General features: G+C 37.7%; 1 protein-coding gene and 1 pseudogene across 3 annotated transcripts; one reads left to right on the forward strand and one right to left on the reverse strand.

Moving 5' to 3' along the window:
- The window catches only part of LOC114518073, a 39,811-nt pseudogene that overhangs the window by 12,463 nt on the left and 7,533 nt on the right, over positions 1-19,815 (reverse strand).
- On the forward strand, positions 360-19,710 carry LOC114518054 (endothelin-converting enzyme homolog). Of its 3 annotated transcripts, none has more exons than XM_028537962.1 (20): positions 360-1,024; positions 2,968-3,036; positions 13,665-13,861; positions 14,109-14,369; positions 14,610-14,675; positions 14,745-14,861; positions 15,173-15,262; positions 15,367-15,500; positions 15,624-15,846; positions 16,179-16,277; positions 16,559-16,636; positions 16,734-16,834; positions 17,027-17,085; positions 17,525-17,576; positions 17,683-17,750; positions 17,877-18,001; positions 18,086-18,151; positions 18,301-18,396; positions 18,636-18,712; positions 18,809-19,710. In XM_028537962.1, exons 1-20 carry the CDS (start codon positions 802-804, stop codon positions 18,906-18,908), a joined length of 2,301 nt encoding a protein of 766 aa, XP_028393763.1. In that variant the 5' UTR covers positions 360-801; the 3' UTR covers positions 18,909-19,710. The 3 variants fall into 3 exon arrangements, with proteins under 3 accessions (XP_028393763.1, XP_028393764.1, XP_028393762.1); XM_028537963.1 differs by lacking the exons at positions 360-1,024; positions 2,968-3,036 and adding exons at positions 3,960-4,279; positions 5,647-6,596; XM_028537961.1 differs by lacking the exons at positions 360-1,024; positions 2,968-3,036 and adding an exon at positions 10,143-10,661.

Raw genomic sequence — 19,815 nt, forward strand, 5'->3', positions numbered from 1 at the left:
TGGTTGTGATGTGGACAGCACAGCAGCCATATAAGTCTTTTTACAAACAGAACTGGCCATTAATAAATCATGTTCATGGGAGCGGAATGACACAGGCTTGCCAAGTTCGCTACCCACATGTCACGTAAACGAAATTTGATCAGACGCTTTGAAACTTGTTTTTATGCAAAATAAAAAACAAGTTAGCATCAATATTCAATAACACACATGATGACTATAGGTACACAACATTTTTCTACTTGTAGCTACGTTATAATTGTTTAGTTCCTCCCCTCCCCACGAAAGGACTCTGTTTGTCCAAGTGCCTCCAGGGTAAAAAGGAAGATCATACACAGCCATAACTAATAATGTATCTCTTTTAGAATACGGCGAACTCAACACACACAGCTGAATTCCTCTTAAAGAGTTTGCCCATTCCTCCAACCCTCATATGCCACTCGTCTGCCACACGGAGGTCCAGCACTTTAGGCAAACCAGAGCCACAATCATCAAAATAATCCATCACTAATTACAAGCAAAGAGACCTCTTAATTATGCGTACGTACATCATAGCATCCGAAACATGCCACAATATTAATTCTCATTCCTATTATGATGAAAGTGGTAGGTAAACAAATCTGATAACAGACTTGCATTCCACAGGCACTTGAAAACGAGAAACAACATACGTTGAAAGCGAGGAATTTCGACATTTTCGACATAGCATTTCAATACTGAAGTGGAGCTGTTAGTTGATACAAAACGAAATACTCGGGGTCAGTTCCAACAAGAAAGCCGGTGATCTGCTACAGCGACCTTCCGATGGCTTCATCTCAAAGCGAAAATGCATCCAAGAATGCAAAGTACACAAGTAGTCAAGCCGAGCTGGTGGACACAAAAATCACCGGAGGAAGATACTGGAGTTCTCTGGAAAAAATCCTGCTCGTATTGGTGATGATATTCTTCGTTGGATTTATTATATTTGTAGCGTTGTATGCAAGCAAACTATCCGATGATGACGATAGCACCACAAGTGTTAAAAAAGGTAAAAATTAGCTCATCTATGGTATTTTTCACATAATCGTGTTAACCATCACCAATTGGCCTCATTGTGTCAGGCACGTTTGGCTCCTTGTCATAAAAGTGATAAAACAACACAGCATATTCTGAAAAGAATCCCTCAGTTCGATATACGATCAGCACCAGCAGTCCTGCGTTATGAAAAACGAAGCATTGTATAGGTTAGGACCGTTAGGTTGCCGTGGTTAGATAATCCATCCAGTTAGTCGTGATTAACAGCAATAATATAAAACTTTGCATAATGTCAAAATAAACCCCTAAAGCATAAAAACGACCAGAGACACATGGACGTCGAGGTGTTGATAAGTGTTGCTATATGATTCTTTAGTATACTAGTATAGAAAGCTTAGATAATAATCAATTTTAATTTCAGTTTTTTTAACCGTAGATGGTATAGCTTTTGCATGTCGAAGAACTTGACTTTCCGTTCAGTTGTGTTTTCTTTATTTAAATAATATTTTCTTTATCTATAAGACTTTATTTGTGTCTGGCCCAACGGATGCAGCTTGCGCTGTTGTTTTAGAGAGGGGGAGAATGTTTAACCACAGTTAATAGAAAATACATGGTTTGGAGACCACATAAAACTACAATACAACTCAATAACTATGTCGAAGTAGATTTATGCAAGAAACTGTTCCTTTCTCATCACATGTCTATTGTATTTTGCACAGACAAAACCAATACCAATTTTATAATTGACATATTTTTCAAGTCAAGGTTGATGAGCTTAGCAAGATGAATGCCATTGGCAAATTTGGCTAAAATACAATAGACACGTGACCAGAAAGGAACCATTTTTTACATAAACCTGAACAACAACAACATAGTTAATGAGTTGTATTGTACTTTTATTTAGTCTCCAAACCATGGATATTCTATTAACTGTGGTTTAACTGAACTCGTTCACACTGGAGACAAAGCGAAGAGGCTTTTAGAACAGGACAATGAGGCTGTTAAAAAACTTCAGACACTGTTAATAGACCTTTTCGGCTTGTATGAAAATTAACCCATTTCAAGTCACATGGTCTGAAATGGTTAAGTTTTATTGGCTATTCCATGGTCACAACAACAACTGAAATGCATGCAAAAGCTGAAAAGGTCTATTAATTTGCACGCAAGCTGAAAAGGTCTATTAACAAAGAAAAAACTTGAGTGGTTGACTGAGTTCGTGTCTCGACTTTCGATGATTCGGTAACACTTTCAGTAAGTGCCCGCTCTTCTCGCTGCTTTTGATCGTCTGGGCGTCCCTTCAACACAGCCTTCAACAAAAAACTGTTTTGAACTTTCAACTCCTAGCCTTTCCGGCCTGTCGTGATTATTATGTTTGAAGAGATTAGTCCATAGATTAGTGTGTTAATTAAATCAATTGATATCTTATCCCAGAGTTTTTATCTGGACGACGCAATAATATAGATATAGGTTTCATAAGGATTTCGCAAGAGTGTAAATATAGCATGTACATATGACGTTGGTTTCGCCGCTTAGGTTTTAATTAATCTCCCTTGAATGTGAGACGAAGCACGTCATTCATACATAAACACTGGAGTGAGAATTACCTGAACGCTATGGTGATTATGCAGGTTTGGCATACGATATCGTATCATTCCTATATGCGAAATACGTTCAAGTATCAAGTTATATATCTTTAACTGCACTTCGCATAGTTAAATCCTAGTTAACTCAGAAATACACAATTCTGTCCTTGACTACAGTTAAAAGTTAACTACTCTTTCACACAACTGGTCTCTGGTTATTGCCTCATACGTTTCTTCAACCATCATATTTATTGACACCTAATTCTTTCGTAGTTTATTTGTAAGGTCAATATTTGCCCTCATTTCACAAAAACATCCAAGAAGACAAAAGAGCAATATATATCGACTTAGAAAAGATCATTTTCACTTTTAGTAACCAATGGAAACAAAAGTCAAGTGGACGAACTATGTTTTACATCCAATTGCATTGGGGTCTCAGCAAGTACGTATCTATAAACACTAACATTTCCCCCCCAAAGTTTGGAAGCTGAGCTTTTCCAGCTCTCTGCTCAGAAAAGACTAATTCAGATTAAAAATATTAAAAAATACTCGGATAAAGCCCATGTTTACGGGCGGTTTTCCAATAGGCGGAGATTTTTCGCTCGATTTTCTTTGTGCGGAGAATTCGACCGTAGCCGATTCCCTTCACCGCTTACAATTGAGAAGAAAATCGAGCGAAAAATTCCGCCTGGTGGAAAACTGCACTATAGTCGGAGAGTCACGGTTATATTTCCATGAAAAATCCCAGCACTACGAGATAAAATTTTGCCTCTGATATTTACATAACATCCGAAGATTCGATGAACCATTGATAACCTCGAGGGAAAGGCCTTATTATAACCTTTAATGGTAAGCGTAGAAACACAAATGTAGTATTTTTTTTGCGTATCCTTTTAAAGACATGCAGCGCCATTTCTGTCGTGATTTATATTTAATGACTTCACAAACCACGCACATTCGAGTTGCTAGTTTTGCAAAAGATAAAAATTATCGCCGTATATTTATCATCACAAACGCTGGAATTAAGCGTGTCGGGAAAATATAAAACCGTTTCACAGCCAACGCTTATACGCAAAGCACGTATTCGGTGTTGTTCCCAGTTCAAGGGTGACACAAGCACGTCAATGGAGTATTTTGAAGTATGATAGGTTATCTAACGCACGTTTTTTGTTCGGAATATCAATCTTGATACCGATAAAGTGGCTGTTATGTGCCGACTATACTGAGTCCGAAGATTAAATTGAACAGGGTTCAGACACATTTCGATAAAGAAGACGGCGTGTTTCACCGTGAGTTTGCATCCAATTTTGCACCCATTGCATGGCTAATGAATCCTGAGCGAAGATAAGCCGAGTTTCAGCCGACATTACGAGCCAAAGGTCAAAGAAGAGGTCTTATACAAAAGCATATTGCATGTCAACCTAATGATTCCCTGTTCTGTCGCAACAAATGCTCTTCGCTGAGCCTAAATATTGCTGAAGATTAGAGCATTAGCATTCCTCAAAGCCATCATCACCGATTCGTCGACTTCGTGCCCAAGAAGAGGCTAAAGAGATATTGACAAAAGATAACCAAACGCCAACGCTGGAATAATAGGAACCGAAAGCCTGAGGTGAAAGAAAACGTGGATCCTTGACGAATCGTAAGGACTAAATAATCGTTCATTTTGCGAGTAGAAAGAATAGGTACGTATACTTTGATTCATGGGAAGATTCTAATATCGAAATATACTATTCAAAATAACAATCCAACTAAACAACGAAGATCAGTAGGTGTCAGACGTTCAAAATACAACTAGGCACTAGGCAGCAGCATATTCGAATAGATTCTTGTCAAATGCGGTTCGCCAACTATCTGAAATTTGCGAGGAAACTTGTACACACTCAGTCATTCCTGAAGGCCTTTAGGTCCTTGTAAATTTAGGTCGTTGCTCAACCACATTCGCCAATCATTTACTGTATACACATTGACAATATAACGACTGCTTTGATATATGATATTCATGCATATAATTTGTGAATTACTTCAGCCTCTAGTGACTATATGGCTTCAACCATTTCTCAACCAACAAAACATATATTCAAATTGTAGACTATACATGTGAACACTGCATGTGTTCCGTAGTAAAAGGAGTCTACAAGTGCACAAAGGAAATGTCTGAATATCTATTAAAGATACAGTGAAATTAATCTGCCGACTTAGTCTATGCCGACTTAGTCAAAATAAGGTTTCGGTGCATTAATACAGGAATGAATTAGAAACGTAAATATATCCAAGACTTCTCTGACGTGTCAGAACTACTCAAATCTTGAAGGCAAAACTATCCATTTTAGACTTTCCATCGCCATAATGTAGAGTATATAATCAAATGATAATTCAGCTGTGCTGTCATTTTATCTTGATCTAATATTTTGTTCTGTCAGACTACATTAAATTATTCATGATGTTCATTTTCACAGCTCGACGAGAAAATAAATAGTTGTACATGCAATCGACAAAGCTTGATTATTGTCATATTTATAACTATAAATTCGAAAGTTTTATATGTATGAAATCATATGTAACTTCAGAAACTTGCAGGTGACGGCCCTGCAGCTGTTCACCGTCTACATTCATCAGGATATGAGGGATCGGGGTTTATCCCATAGGCTCATTTCAATACGTCAAAAGTCAGGTCTTATCAATTATCATTATTCTTGTCTGAACATGTACAAATCTCCCCGGACCTGATTTCTCGTATCTATTACCATTACGAATACAGGTCGGAGTTAAAATAGAAAAATACAGAGTTATTTACGCAGGGCCTCTTAGAGAGACGAAAGGAAAGAGGGGGAAGACTCAAGATAGTAATTTACAGTACGATTAATCAAAAGGGGTAATAAACTGCCCATATGAGGAATTTTTCGCCTCTCAGGCCCGCAAATTTTATTTCAAAGACCCTTCATAAACACATCCTATGTCTAAATACTGAGGGCAACATCGATTTTGCATTGGATCTGAGATATCAAAGCATGTGCAGAAAAACATAATTTTTATTTAACTTTGTTAACAGGTGCCAATGAGTCGACGGGGAGAATCAGAAGAAATATAATTTATTGTTAAGTTCAAAACTAGAACAACTGTGTAACTGACTTTGAAATGCAATAACAGTTTTTCAATCCAGTGAAACAAGAAGTTCCACAAATGCAGTGGAAGTTAAACCGTCAATGATATTTATTTATTACATTCAAACCATCATCGCAATATATCAATCACCTCGACCGTCATCACGCTTATAACGCAAGAGCTTAGTTTATTGTACTTGTTTAAAGAAGTTGTTAGACTTTTAACCGGTGGCATCCAAGACGAATCTAACTCCAGGTTCATTGAAGAATCATCACAAAATATTGCAACATACCAATCTCTGTTTGCTACCGTTCCTGATCAGGCAACAATTTCACAGTTTAAAGACCCTAAAAGCCTCCGAAATTAAACTAAATTAAGTTCAAAGAAAGATTATTCCCAGACAGAGCGGACGTCAAGTGTCAGTCAAAGCTGACTACAGGGGTTTAAAAAGATTTTTGGTGCCTAGGCTACGTCGTATAGCTTCAATATAGTGATACTAGAAACATTCTTGGAAACATTTTGATTCTTGGAGACATCAGGTGTCGCTATTATTCCAGCTTTGAGATTAAAAAGAAGAGTACTCAGGTCCCGAGAGAACTGCCTTTCCGAGAATCATGTCTGCGTCAACGCCGTTCGTTAGTTTGGAAGGCCAGAATGACATGTGGGAAGATAATAATTCCGATGAGTTTTTAAACCCCGACGTACAACCCGAACGAATTCGATACAGAAAGCCACCATTTTTTACCGGGACACATATTGTCGTTGGTGTAGTATTTGGAGTGTTGTTGACGGTGATTATTGCTTTAAGCGTCCTCTTAGCTCAAAAAACTCAAAAAGAAAGCATGGGAACTAGGGAGAAGCTGTGCCTCACCACTGATTGCGTCATAGCAAACTATGGTAGGTGACCTATTCAATATTATAAGTGTTTTTACCGCGCTCATCTAATTCGCCATTCGCCTTATGTCGCGTCCATTAAGCCGATGTGAGTTTCACCGTGAAAATGATCAGTTCTTTTACTGCAGAAAGTGACGACTATTTTATATGCAACAGGTAGAATGTAATGTCTAATACCATTCAGTCACGATAGAGCGATCTGAACGTTTCATTCGATATTCTAATGGAACACTTGAGCATGCGATGATTTCTAACAAGTTTAACAAGTCTGTATGGCAGCGGCGTCAATTTTTATACACTTCATGTTATTTTAGAAATAGTGGGTTTTTGATATTTCTCACCCCCAATCCCCGCGCGAAAAGCTGTAAAAGACCGGTTGATATGGCGGCAATAAAGCTGTGGACAGTTTCGGTGAAAAGCCAGACCCAAACATTTGCGTGCTCAAATTCGTTCAGCTTCAGGGGTCCGTGCAAACGCAGACCGAAATCGTGCTTAAACATGTTCGTGGCTCGTGTTTCTAGCTAACAAGGCTTTGCACGGCTGCTTTTTATCCTTTCTCACTAAATGCTTTCGACAAGCCCGGTTTAATTGTTACCGCTTCTTCTGCGTGTAATTTTGATATCGACAGCTGTGAAACAAAAGCGCGTGAAAAAGCACATGACGGAGCTAATATAATTTCTACTTCAAACCCCCTTGCAGTAAAAATTTTAAAACCTTTCAGTTTTATCAATCCGACCCTGCAGAAAACAACAAAACCTAGATTTATTGTCTCGTGTGCCGGGAATCAACTCCCCTGATTCGGAGAATAATCTATCTGTCTTTCTCCGGCAGTCTTATATTAAATATATAAATACAATATTCCAAATATTGAATCATATTTGCCAATTGCCAGTAATATAAATAATTCGCAATTCAGTTTCATCACTTTAATGCATACGGTAAAATATTTGCATGCGTCTTCGAAATGAAATGAAATGAGTGATCTCACATTCGTTGCATTCTAACAGCTGTTAAACGCAACCAAAATTAATCAAGTCACTGCCACTACACAAGGCTCTGCGAGAAATATACTTCGTAGTTCGTACTAATATTACAATACTTTGGTTTATTAGATTTTACACTAATCTTAATACGTGCATTCAGGTCGAGTGTGTTTCCTGATGCGGTTTTTAAAAAAAAAACAGTCCGTAAACAGTTACCTCTTCTTTATATTCGCATTGACGCATTCGTGTCTGATGGCTTCTTAAGCTTTCTTGTACCTCCACTTATAATGACATACATCCTAAAAAAACCAACAAACAATTTAAATTACCTTACCTTCGTGGTATGCATTCAGAATATATAATGTAATCATGCAGCATTTAATTATTATATGGGCGTGTGAACAGTGAAAGCTCCTATTTTTGAGAAGCAAGTTGACTGTATATTATTACTCCAAGTCTAAACACACACAAAATACACAAGTTTTATAAACAGAAACAGACAATCAATCGCGATGATCCTTTAGCAGATTTTTTTTTCAACAAACTCGTGAAAAGTCTGACTGCTTCGGTGTATTTTGTAAACATGACAGTTCTCAACAAGATTCGGAATGAAAGATTAAACATGACTCAAGGTTTCGTTCAAGGTTATCAGTTTTGTTGTACAACGTATTCGCATGTTTTGAGTAATATTACTGCAGTTGTGAAAAGAAGTTGTCAACAGGGAGAACACGAGATACTGTAAAGGGCACGTAGTCATCATGCTCGACTGTATTTCATCATCTTGTTCTTCACTTGCGATTCTCGTTCAAGCTGTGAGACAACTTCCACCATCGAACAGTTATGTGCAAACAGATCCGAAATTCGAGGGTCTGTCTTGTCAAAAATCCAAACCTGATTAATGCTATATCTTCACAACAATATGTGGTGAATATTTTAACGGACACGTTTGGCATACTTTGCATCTTATTAATGAAACCAAGGTGGAGACATCATGATTCGATGAAAAACGGGGATACACTACGAGGCATGAAAGAATATAGATATCTGAATATCGTTATATCGACTGACTCAGTCCGCTAGTTGTCTTGAAATGTGTAGACGAAAGCATGTATTCTTTTGCGGCATTGTTAGGGTGAAACATATTAATTAAGCTACTATAGAATTTCAATCATTCATAATTAGCAATGCTGCTCGCTTGTCTATCAGCGAGCACATCAGCTCAATTGGCAAAATGATGTCTTCATTTACACGAGCCTCTGACAAAATGAATTGGTCGTAAACATAGGATATCTCTTTTAAACGTTTAAATTTCCCTACAAGCCCAAACGCTCAACAAAATATTGTGTAAATGCGGATGAAGATCGCAGTTATGTTTCCTATTAGTACGCTTGTCTTTCGTAATTTCCCCCCAAGTCTTCCGTCAACATCACGGATTGCAATTGCAATTAGTCATATACTCTCCTGCAAGATTTGTCGAAGAGTTCCCGCGTTGATAGACATTAAAATAAATGGAAACTTATCTCATTGATAAATATAAGCTTATACCCTGATGCACGAGCACTTTTTTCAAGTGGCTTACATTGCGAAGTAGGAATAGTCGAGTGTTACTCTGAGATAGGAATTAATTATAAATCCTGAGAATTATGGCCAGTAAAGGTAATCCACCGTTTCAAAAGAATCAGACGTATAATTTCGTGCTTTCATTTAAATGTTTCGCAAGATAAACATGGGTTGGGAGTCTATTTAATCTATTTTGATTCTATTGCATCTGCTTCGGTTGCTTTGGGCCTATTTTTTGCATTCTATCAACGCTGTTTTCTTATTAAAATATCAGGTTTCTTTCTCTTAATGAAACTGCACTTGCAGAAGCTCCACAGCTCCCAATAAAGCACTCGGATATCCTTATTAAACTTTCATCACCCAAAATTTTCATATGAAAACGCTTGCACACTTAAATCTAAGACCGAAAACATCTGTTACATACAATTTTGTGCAATTTACGTTCAGCCCACACAGTGACGCATTTAATAAGCGCTTATTATGGTCCATTAGCTTGGCTATATGGCCACTTCCTTTTAACTTCATTTTATGGACGAAATGTTCTAGTTTTTCTTGCCTAATCAAGTGAAAATTGTTTACATGGATCGAGTTGACGCGAGTGTTGAATTCGAGGTTCGTGTGTGGTGTTGATCACTGTCGACGGAAAAATCCTTCTTGAAAGACAAAGACTTGATTAGAGATTCAAACTTACTTAAAAATACGTTCTGACAATCGTGAATAAATCTCAGCCTGTTCCCAATTCTATTTCTCTCGCTAGAAAAATACAACTCGATCGGTTACGTTGTAGTTGATATATTACAATTTATTTCACTTTTGCCGCCACTCATGGCCTCGTTTAGGAGTATTTGTTTTCGTATTGTGCGTTTAAAATCAGCTTATAGACGATGAACAAGAAAGTGTGCAAGAGATTTCCGGGGCGAGGTAAACTGGCCACAATTTAAAGCAGCTTTTTAAAATGGCAATCACAAAGTTCACATTAATGATGACATGTCTTCTTATTGCAATCTCTCGACTTCAACTTCAAGGCCACGATACTTGGAGGATAGTCTCTCGATCCACGCAGGATAGCACGAAATAAAGCCTCGACCCTCGATCGTTATTCAAACTCCAAACTCGGCTAATTGCTTAAATCAACGCCTTCAGTATTCGCCAAACGTAAAAACGTCCATCTGCCTGTGTTTAATCGAGACGCGCTCAGAGAAAAATATGGCTTCCCACACAGGGAACACACCGCTCACTGAAGAACCAGCCAATAACAATGGCGATATATTTTTCAACCAGCCCAAATCCATAAAGAAAGTGCTCGACCGTTATATCCGTCAGCGAAATATCTTGCTTGCTACGACTGTCGTGTTGTTGATTGCATTCATTGTATTGCTTGTGTGCTTCATCGTGTTGAAAAGAGATACAATACAGTCAATACAAGCTACAAGAACTTCAAGAAACCTAACAAGAAACCTAACAAGAAATATCACGAAGTCTGACGGGGCCTGCAAAACGCCTAAGTGCATTTCCAATGCGGCAGGTAGGTTCCGCGGCGAACGCAGTTTTACGTGTCAGTTGATTTATAAAGTGTTGTATGACCCACTCAGTGGGTGTTGTGAGAATGCCTATTGATTTTCAATTCTAATGATTTACGACGAACAACACCTACGGCGTGATATTTTGCAATTCTCTTATTATGGCAGCACGCAAATATATGACGACTTGTACAATTGACGGCTTTGTTGACTGGCCTAGTAAGCGCGACCCCCTTACGTCTACAGAACAGACAAGTAGCTCTATAGTTTCAATTGTAAATAAAGCTAGACCATTTTTGTTTGTACATGCACGATAGGGGACGCCTCAAACCTAGTATAATAAAAGTATAATAAAAAGCACTTATGGGTCATGCGTGCGTGAATTTATGGCGAAAGTGCGGTTTGAATTTAAAGACGATATAGTAATTTGTCAATACTTCGAAGTTACATCGATTTCAATTTCTCATGTAATTTTGGAATGCTATGATCCAAGGGTGGTGGGGGATGCGAGCACACTTAACGCGACCCATGAAGATGGGGAAAATGCGCATAGATACGGATGTAAAATTCCTTGGATGGAAGTGAGCGATTTTTTCTATTTTAAAACAAGTTTGCATCTGTTCTACACATAATCGTATAACAAACCATCTGCCCTAATAATAATGTAGGACCCCTCATAAGGCAGGCAATGTATGATATGCCCCATAGGATGTTGACTCAATATATAATTTTAGGGTTTTTTGAACTCGCTCAATTTTTCTTCTTAATTGTTGTTTTAATCGTATCTTCACAAAAATTGTTAACTAAAAGAGAGTTTTAAGAGTTTTATCCCAATATATGTGACAAGGCCGAACGGGAGACACTAATTGCAACAACACGATATGATGGCCATTCAGATAAAGGTGTTTGTCACATCGATTTATCCTTCAAATCAGTTAACGGTTGCCAATTCCTTTGCTGCCTATGCATTCACATTTTCAAATAGCACACATACCTCTGACCCAATTCAGGAAGACGATTTCAGAGATAAATCAACATTTATGAATGACCTCTATGGCTTTACCTTATTTTCACCGCAAAACAAGAAATTCTTCACCTACGATGATCATGCACTTCGTAAAATTTAAAAATGTTATACACAAATTGGGCCATAGTTCTTCTGCCTCGTGTTCAGGAGAACAGGTGCATATAGTATTAGAGACGGCAATATTACCGTTTTTAACTCTTTTTTCGCGCCCGGAATTTCTGCTGGGAATGTAATAATACCATACCAGCATCAAGACGATGATAGAATGGATACATGCAAAACAATCGAGGGGTCATATTAAGCAAACGCACAATTACTTTTCACATAGCCATTTCAGCTGTGACAAACAAAACTATACGATTCGTTCAAAAAGGGCTAAGGCTTAAAAGCTACCGTGCGACAGCAAATGAACTATGAACACATCGAAAACGGTTATGATTCACTCATTGAGAACATTATAAAGGGTACATCAGTTCATAAACATGCAAGCGCTATATAGTCGTTGTCCTATCTATATGCATTATATTCCCATGAAAAACTGTTTCATATTTTATTGTGCGGTTTATTTTGAGGTAATTTGTTTGGGCATGCTGGGCTTTTGTGTCGCGATCACCTGTCGCGAGCTCCATTAAAAGCCTATACTGCACGCTAATAGCTTTTCTGAGCGGTAAAAACACTTTGGCAAAAATGTTGTCACAACATGTCGCAAACATGATATCTACATCAAAAGATTTGCTTATTTCCAAAGACCAATATAACTTATTTTCCAAGAAATGAATGTGTGTCAAATATGACCGCAGGCTAAGCTTACGACGTAGAAAGCAAGTGACAACGAGGGTTATCGACAATTGATGTTATTTCCGTTTTGGTAAAAAAAAACCCCGTCATGCTTTCGCATTTTTGTAATACTATAACCCAAATTAAATTCAGCACTTTCCCGTTATTCGCTGCGCTGTCTGCAGTTTCGGGGGAAGAAATGCTGCTACCCTGCATCAAAGTTGTAATCACATGCACCAATCGTGAACGCCGAGAGATTGTCGTTCCCAGGACATGATGCGCGTGGGTCGTGGATATGACGTGGATCGTGGATGCCAAAAAATGACAAAGACAGATAACAAGAATCATCTGGCAAACGCATTAGGGTCCATTTCCATGATCAGCAACATCGTGACGGAATAAAATAACAAAATGCAATGCATTATAACAGCCCTATGTCGTCGCGATGAGCTAAGGAAAGTAATTGCAAAATATCTGTACAATCATTATCTTCATCTCTTGGGTCAGTGACTATTGCGCTTCAATTCTGCTCGGACAATGAGAGACTCAGTGATTTTAAAATTGCCCGAAATTCGCAATAACTCTATCATTTAGAAATATTGCAAACCAAAATGGTGTTACATATTTTCACTGGACCGCAAGATGCTTTAAAAAATATCGCAGTTTAAAATATCAACAAAGCGTTTGTTTACAATATGGGCTGTGCACCACCTTTAAAATTCCCCCCTCCCGAGTTACATATTGTCGCATTTATCTCTTGCCAAAATGAACACCGCCAGTTCGAGGACCAATTAAGTTTTGGTAATTGAATTGACGTTTAAAGTAAATGTAAGTTGGATGAAATCCATGATAATTGAAAGCTATCCTAAATATGGTTAGTTTAGTTTATTTCTCTCTAATCCTATTACTGTACGGCATTCGAAATATGTCAACCGTTTCCTGACCAATAGGTGCATGGAATTTCCCATAATTTCCCTCTACTTTTACCACCAGAGCCTGGTGTCCTCGATGAATTTCACATAATTTTCTTCTACTTTCTTCACCAGAGCCTGATGTCCTCCATGAATTTCTCATAATTTTCCTCTACTTTCTTCACTAGAGCCTGGTGTCCTCCATGAATTTCTCATAATTTTCCTCTACTTTCTTCACTAGAGCTGATGTCCTCCATGAATTTCTCATAATTTTCCTCTACTTTCTTCACTAGAGCTGATGTCCTCCATGAATTTCTCCGCGAACCCTTGTGAGGACTTCTACAACTACGCGTGCGGGGGTTGGGAACGAGACAACGAAATACCAGACACAGAATCCATGTGGGGCCAGTTCGACATTCTGAATTTGGCGAACGATAACGTTTTAAAGAAACTTGTCAATAATCCGAAAACCAAGGCGGCATATAAAAATGTAAGTACACGTTTCTCGGTCTCGTGCGAACTTCGCTGTAGCCTGTGCGAAACATTGTTCTCCTGGATTTTATAGTAGGTCTTGATTCGTAGAAATTCCAGTGAAATGTGCAAAATTCGCTCGGTAAAATAAAAAGACACTCAAGTTTTGTCTGTCGTCAGACCAACTTGCACCAATTTGAACCGATTTGTTTCTCTTCTCCTTCATGGAGTAAATCCAAGTACAATTTGTTGTTTCTGTGCTGTAGAACGCTGCGGTAAAAAAGGCGCTTCGTTACTACGAGACATGTATGAACAGGGAAAAAATCAACAGCCAAGGCGCCCAACCTCTTCACGACCTGATCAAGGCTTACTACTCGTGGAACGTGACGGGAAATGGAACATGGAATGCAGCATCGTGGGATTTCACCAAAACGATGGTCGATATGCAGAGGAACATCTCCATAAGCCCGTTTTTCATTATGTTTACAGGCGCTGATTACTATAATTCGACTGTTAATGTGATTAAGGTAAAGACTTATCCAGTATAATAACCCATATAACTGTTTGTAACACAAAGAGTGAACACAAATCTACAATCAAAATTTTCCAAAAGCTGTTTTGGACAGTATAATATATATTTTTGAAAAACAGCCGTCCTAACTCTAAAATTTGGTCGTACAGAAATAGCACAAAAGTCACAGCAGAAGTTCAAATTTGGTTTAAGTATATGTTTCTCGCTGTTTATATTTCTTCATAATTTTCGGCAGGTTGATCAAGATGGATTGGGCATGACTAGAGATATCTATCTAAGCAACCAAACAGATCAAGAGAAGGTAAAGATATGTTCTCTTCGTCCCAAAACCATCCAGTGTACTAAATTCGTTCTTGCACAACGTACGTAGATACAAAAGGCATACCAGACGTTGATGATCAAAACAGTTGCACTCTTGGGCGCTGAAGGGGAAGACGCAAAAAGACAGATGATGGACGTTTACGACTTGGAAAAGCAAATTGCAGAGGTGAGTTTTTTGAGTAAAGATTTTAGTTAACGAATCACACCCGACGGAGACGGATGGAAGGGAATTGTATAATTCCACAAAATAAAACGATTTAGCCTATTATGGCATTATTCAGAACGTAGAAAATTAAGGACAGTTAAACAGGTCAACGAGAGCAATTCGGGTTTGACATTTAGTTGCCATGACTGCACCACAGAAATAATAATTTTCAATGCTCAAAGGAGAGTTTCCCTAACAGAGTATTAGCGTTTGCATTTAAATAACACTTCAGTGTTAACAAATGTAAAATGTAATCATGTTTACTTTTTCAGACAACCATTCCAATCGTAGAAAAACGCAACATTGATCAACACTACAAAAAGATGACCATTCGGGAACTGATCAATTACACAGGGGACCAAGTAAGCAATAAACTTCTAGCTCACCGGCAAATAATTATAAGAATTCGTTAGGAAAAAGTGCCTTATCCTTCAAGGATATTACCAAAATGTTCTTTCTTGTTTAGATTGGTTGGTTGAGTTTTTTTAAGAACATATTTGACGGACTAGGATATAAAATGACAAATGACAGCATAGTTGTCGTTTATGCCTTGGACTATCTCAAAAATATTTCGCTCCTGATTAAGAACACAGATAAGACGTAAGTTCTCATTGATTTGAAAACGGCAATGATACCTCCATATACAATAGAAAATCAATGTCTCCAGTGTTCCTTAACCACCAGTAGTAAACAAACAAACTAAAGTTGGCAAAATGATTTTAGTATTGTAGCCAACTATATGATGTGGCGGGTTGTCTCAGGTTACATGTCCGAGCTATCGGAAGACTTCAAGAAAATCATCTTGGAATACAAGAAAGCCAAGAGCGGTACAGTAGAAGAAGAGCCACAATGGAGACAATGTCTGTCTTCCACAGCAGGAGCGTTTGGGATGCCTCTCGGACTGTTGTATATCAATGAGAAGTTTAGTGGAGGAAGTAAAGAAAAGGTAGTTTCTCTTAGTTAATCTTACAGTCACCTTCGTATAAAACAACCTCGTTTCACGACTTCACCCTCCCCACGCTGTAGCTCTCTAGCATGCAACGAAAAAGCTAACCAGAAAACAGTTTATCGCTTCATTATCAATTTCAATGAAGAATGAACATGAGAAAAAATTTGCTCACATTGAGATTGAATCGCTGTCAAAGGAGTTACTACAATAGATCTATTCTTGAATCTTTTGAATGGACCAACGAAAATGTACGCGATTCCCATGAATAAGATAGGCCATTTGCACACCACAGACTATTTTATCCTTCTTATTTGGTTTCCTGACAACAGATAATGCAGTTAATTAGAGAAATCCGTGAAATTTTCATCTCAAACTTGGACAGCGTTGAATGGATGGATGACAAGACAAGGAAAAGTGCAACAGAAAAGGTATTTATTGACACAATGATGTTTCTGACCCGGGGCACAATTAAGAGATGATACACTAAGGAACCAACATTGAGATTGGGGGGGGGGGATTTGCATACACACACCAGATTTCCAAGATTTAGTCAAAATATTGTGCTGTCAACATCGTTTAAAATTCTGCACAGGGTAGCACATTCCCTGAACCACAGCTGAATTTAGTGTAACGATACAAGATAAAAAAATATTACAAGGGAGTAATTCTCCCACTAGCTTGCTACTAATTTGAATATTTATCATTGAAGGCTAATGCAATCTTGGAAAATATCGGCTATCCTGATTATCTCAAAAACAACACTGCTTTGGATAAGAAATACGATGGGGTACGCTGGTTACCGGTTTTACAGCAATGCATAATTGTTTATTTCCACTTTATTTTTATATATACTTTAATATAACAAGTCTGTCTTCACCCCACAGCTCCAACCTACAGACGATCATTTCAAGAACGTTTTAAAGAAAAGTGCGTTCTTCATGAAGCAGTACTACGAAAATATCAAGAAACCAGTGAATAAGAAAGAGTAAGCTGAATATTGCGTTCATCATTGATAAATTTAATACGAATTGACAGTGTTCGAGCGACGGTCTCTTTCAGGCCAATCCCTCACTTCAGCCTCAGGGCTACTTAAGTTTAAAAAGAGGTTTTTGTGATTCTCAAGTTTATGTACTAGTCTAATGGTCTTTCTACAATATTTTCTTTTACTTCATTTAAGATGGAGTATGGATCCCCAAGTAGTAAACGCATATTACTCGTCCACAAAAAATAAAATAGGTAAGATTTATATCTTAATGTACATCTTATATATAGTTGTGATAAAGACTACAGGTTACTTTATTGTTAATCAAAGCAGCGTTTTAAAAATGGTTTGGGATGAGCTCGCACATGGTTGCCGCCAACATTGGTAATGATGTTGATGTACCGCGCGCTTGAGCCTGGGATGAAACCGTGAATAAATAAATAATATACTGCTGTATACGGCTAGGACACAGGGTCTCTTAAAAGTGCAGCTATAGACAATTAGACATGTTTCGAAAGACAGTATGTTACATACCTACTAAGGGCATAAGCTATCAAAAAATGCAGACCTCTCATTATCAGGTCTAGAACAAAATTGGTCAACAAACAAGTTACCATGAGATACCCCAGCCCTAGCGAACTGAGCGTAGCAATAGTAAATCTTATACATATATACCTACATTTTTCTCCTCAGTATTTCCAGCTGGTATTTTACAATCTCCGTTTTATAATAAGGATCGCCCAAGGTAAAATATATATTATATTTGTGTTTCTTATTCCATGATACAATAATTGAAGAGAGGATCTATATGATTTCTAATTACACGTATGTATTCAATTTCATCCGTAAAGAGCGTTGAATTATGGCGGTATTGGAGCTGTTGTTGGTCACGAGATTACACATGGTTTTGATGACAACGGTAGGCGATGCACGGAGGATACCTTATGAAATAACCAAGCTCTCGACAGCAACATTTGATATAGATATACGCAAGATATCCATTTGACCATTGTGAGCATTATTTAATCAATTTTTCTGTTACCAGGACGACGATTCAACAAGAACGGTAACCTTGTAAAATGGTGGAGCAATCACTCTATCGAAGCTTTCAAGAATAAAACAAAATGCCTTATAGATCAGTATTCGTCGTATAAATTCTTCGGGGAGAACGTAAGTGGCTTTGTGGGATTGCGCCGTACATAATCTTTGTATACATAATGTGAGACAAATATTTCTTGTTACAAACTCTTGCAGGTCCAAGGAGCCCAAACTGTTGGTGAGAATATTGCGGATAACGGTGGAGTCAAACAGGCCTATCAGGTTTGTATTTACAAAATGACTGATTAACAGCATTGCCCTGCTCTGAGATAATTCCTTTGACGAAAATCTGGTATGACTCGCTTTTGCACAGGGTTCCTTCACTTCCTTGTCAAGGAAAATTTGTCATTTTAACTGTTTCCCTTACTCAGGCGTATCAGACGTTTAAGAAAAACTACGGAGATGAAGGAATACTTCCAGGACTTAACGCTACGAATGATCAACTATTTTTCCTTGGATTTGCACAGGTAAAGCACATTTTATCTGCTGTCAGTCGTATATGGATCAGATCACAGTTACCCAGACCACCTAAAATTGAAGGGTAGTGTCGCAGCTCCTCGCAAGAATGATTTTCATTGGCTGCACTTTACAATACATTTCTGGTTTCAACCAATAGCATAGCTTCGTTCTTTAGAAAGCATAGAAAAGCATTATCCAAGCATTATGTCCCAAATTGCACCGGTGAAATTACTTTTGTATTTTATAGGTTTGGTGTGGTAAGTTCCGGAAACAAGCAGCTTTGAACCAGATTAAGAATGGGGTCCACACTCCTGGGAAGTACAGGTAAATTAAGTAGCCAAGTGATGTGTGTTGAATGGCCAAGTTTCCCTGCCCGAAGGGCATTAAAACAATTTTTATTTTCAAAACTTTTTTCTTCAGGGTTATCGGTACGCTATCAAACTCTGAATATTTTGCGAAAGCTTTCAACTGCCCGAGAGGAACCAGAATGAATCCAGAGAATAAATGTGGCGTTTGGTAAACTAACATAAAAATTGATGAACACTTGTTTAACTGTTGTATAGTAGGCATAATTAGGTGTTTATACGTAAAATCTTTTATAAGATATCTTCAAAGCACGTCCGACTATGATCTTTTAACAGTCTTCGCATAAAAAAGCAATGCGAATGTTTTTTTTTTGCTAACTTTGGGTCAAACTTCTGGCTCCGAGGGATTACTAGTTTCAAACACTGTCATCCAAGATTGGCAGTTTGTGCTAACCACTTCAGTCTTCACATCCATGACCTTCACATTACATTGTGCCATTATCTTTGTTTATTAAAGAAAAATTGGGTTTAAAAAGCACTCCTGTCAATATTGACCAACGCTTGACACATCAATCTTATGTCCAATGTCCATAACGCGACTACACAAATTTGATGTTTGATCTAGGCTAGGACTATATGCACCTTATCAAAAACAATGTTGGTTTTCCCATTCGAAAACTTAGTTAAGAAAACTTTGACAATGCATGTAAATGTCAATAACACTTTTAATTCATTAAAGTCAACCATTTATTGGAGGCAACTTGAGGCAACATAAGGCATGTAAATCAGAATGAGTTGATGTCTTTTGGGGAGTGCGTTCATACACAAACTTGCATGCACGTTAGTTAAATTACTGTTTAAATGATTTTCCTCTTTTAGAAGATTTTATAACTGATGTTAAATATGATTTTTGAACGAAATATACCTGTTCAATTATAAGTATAAATTTGAAATATAAGTAGAAATAGCTAAAGTGTGTTGTACAGTAATTTTAAATAAGTCAATTTATTGTAATTATGCACGAATTAAAGTATAATTATTTGTGAATTTGTTGTGTGTGTTGTTAAAGAATTTTTAAAACTCTTATACAAAATATAAATCCTATTCCTGACTTGTAAGGGC

This window comes from Dendronephthya gigantea, unplaced genomic scaffold, assembly GCF_004324835.1.
Source record: "Dendronephthya gigantea isolate DGI-Jeju-01 unplaced genomic scaffold, DenGig_1.0 000010F, whole genome shotgun sequence".
Classification (NCBI taxonomy): domain Eukaryota; kingdom Metazoa; phylum Cnidaria; class Anthozoa; order Malacalcyonacea; family Nephtheidae; genus Dendronephthya; species Dendronephthya gigantea.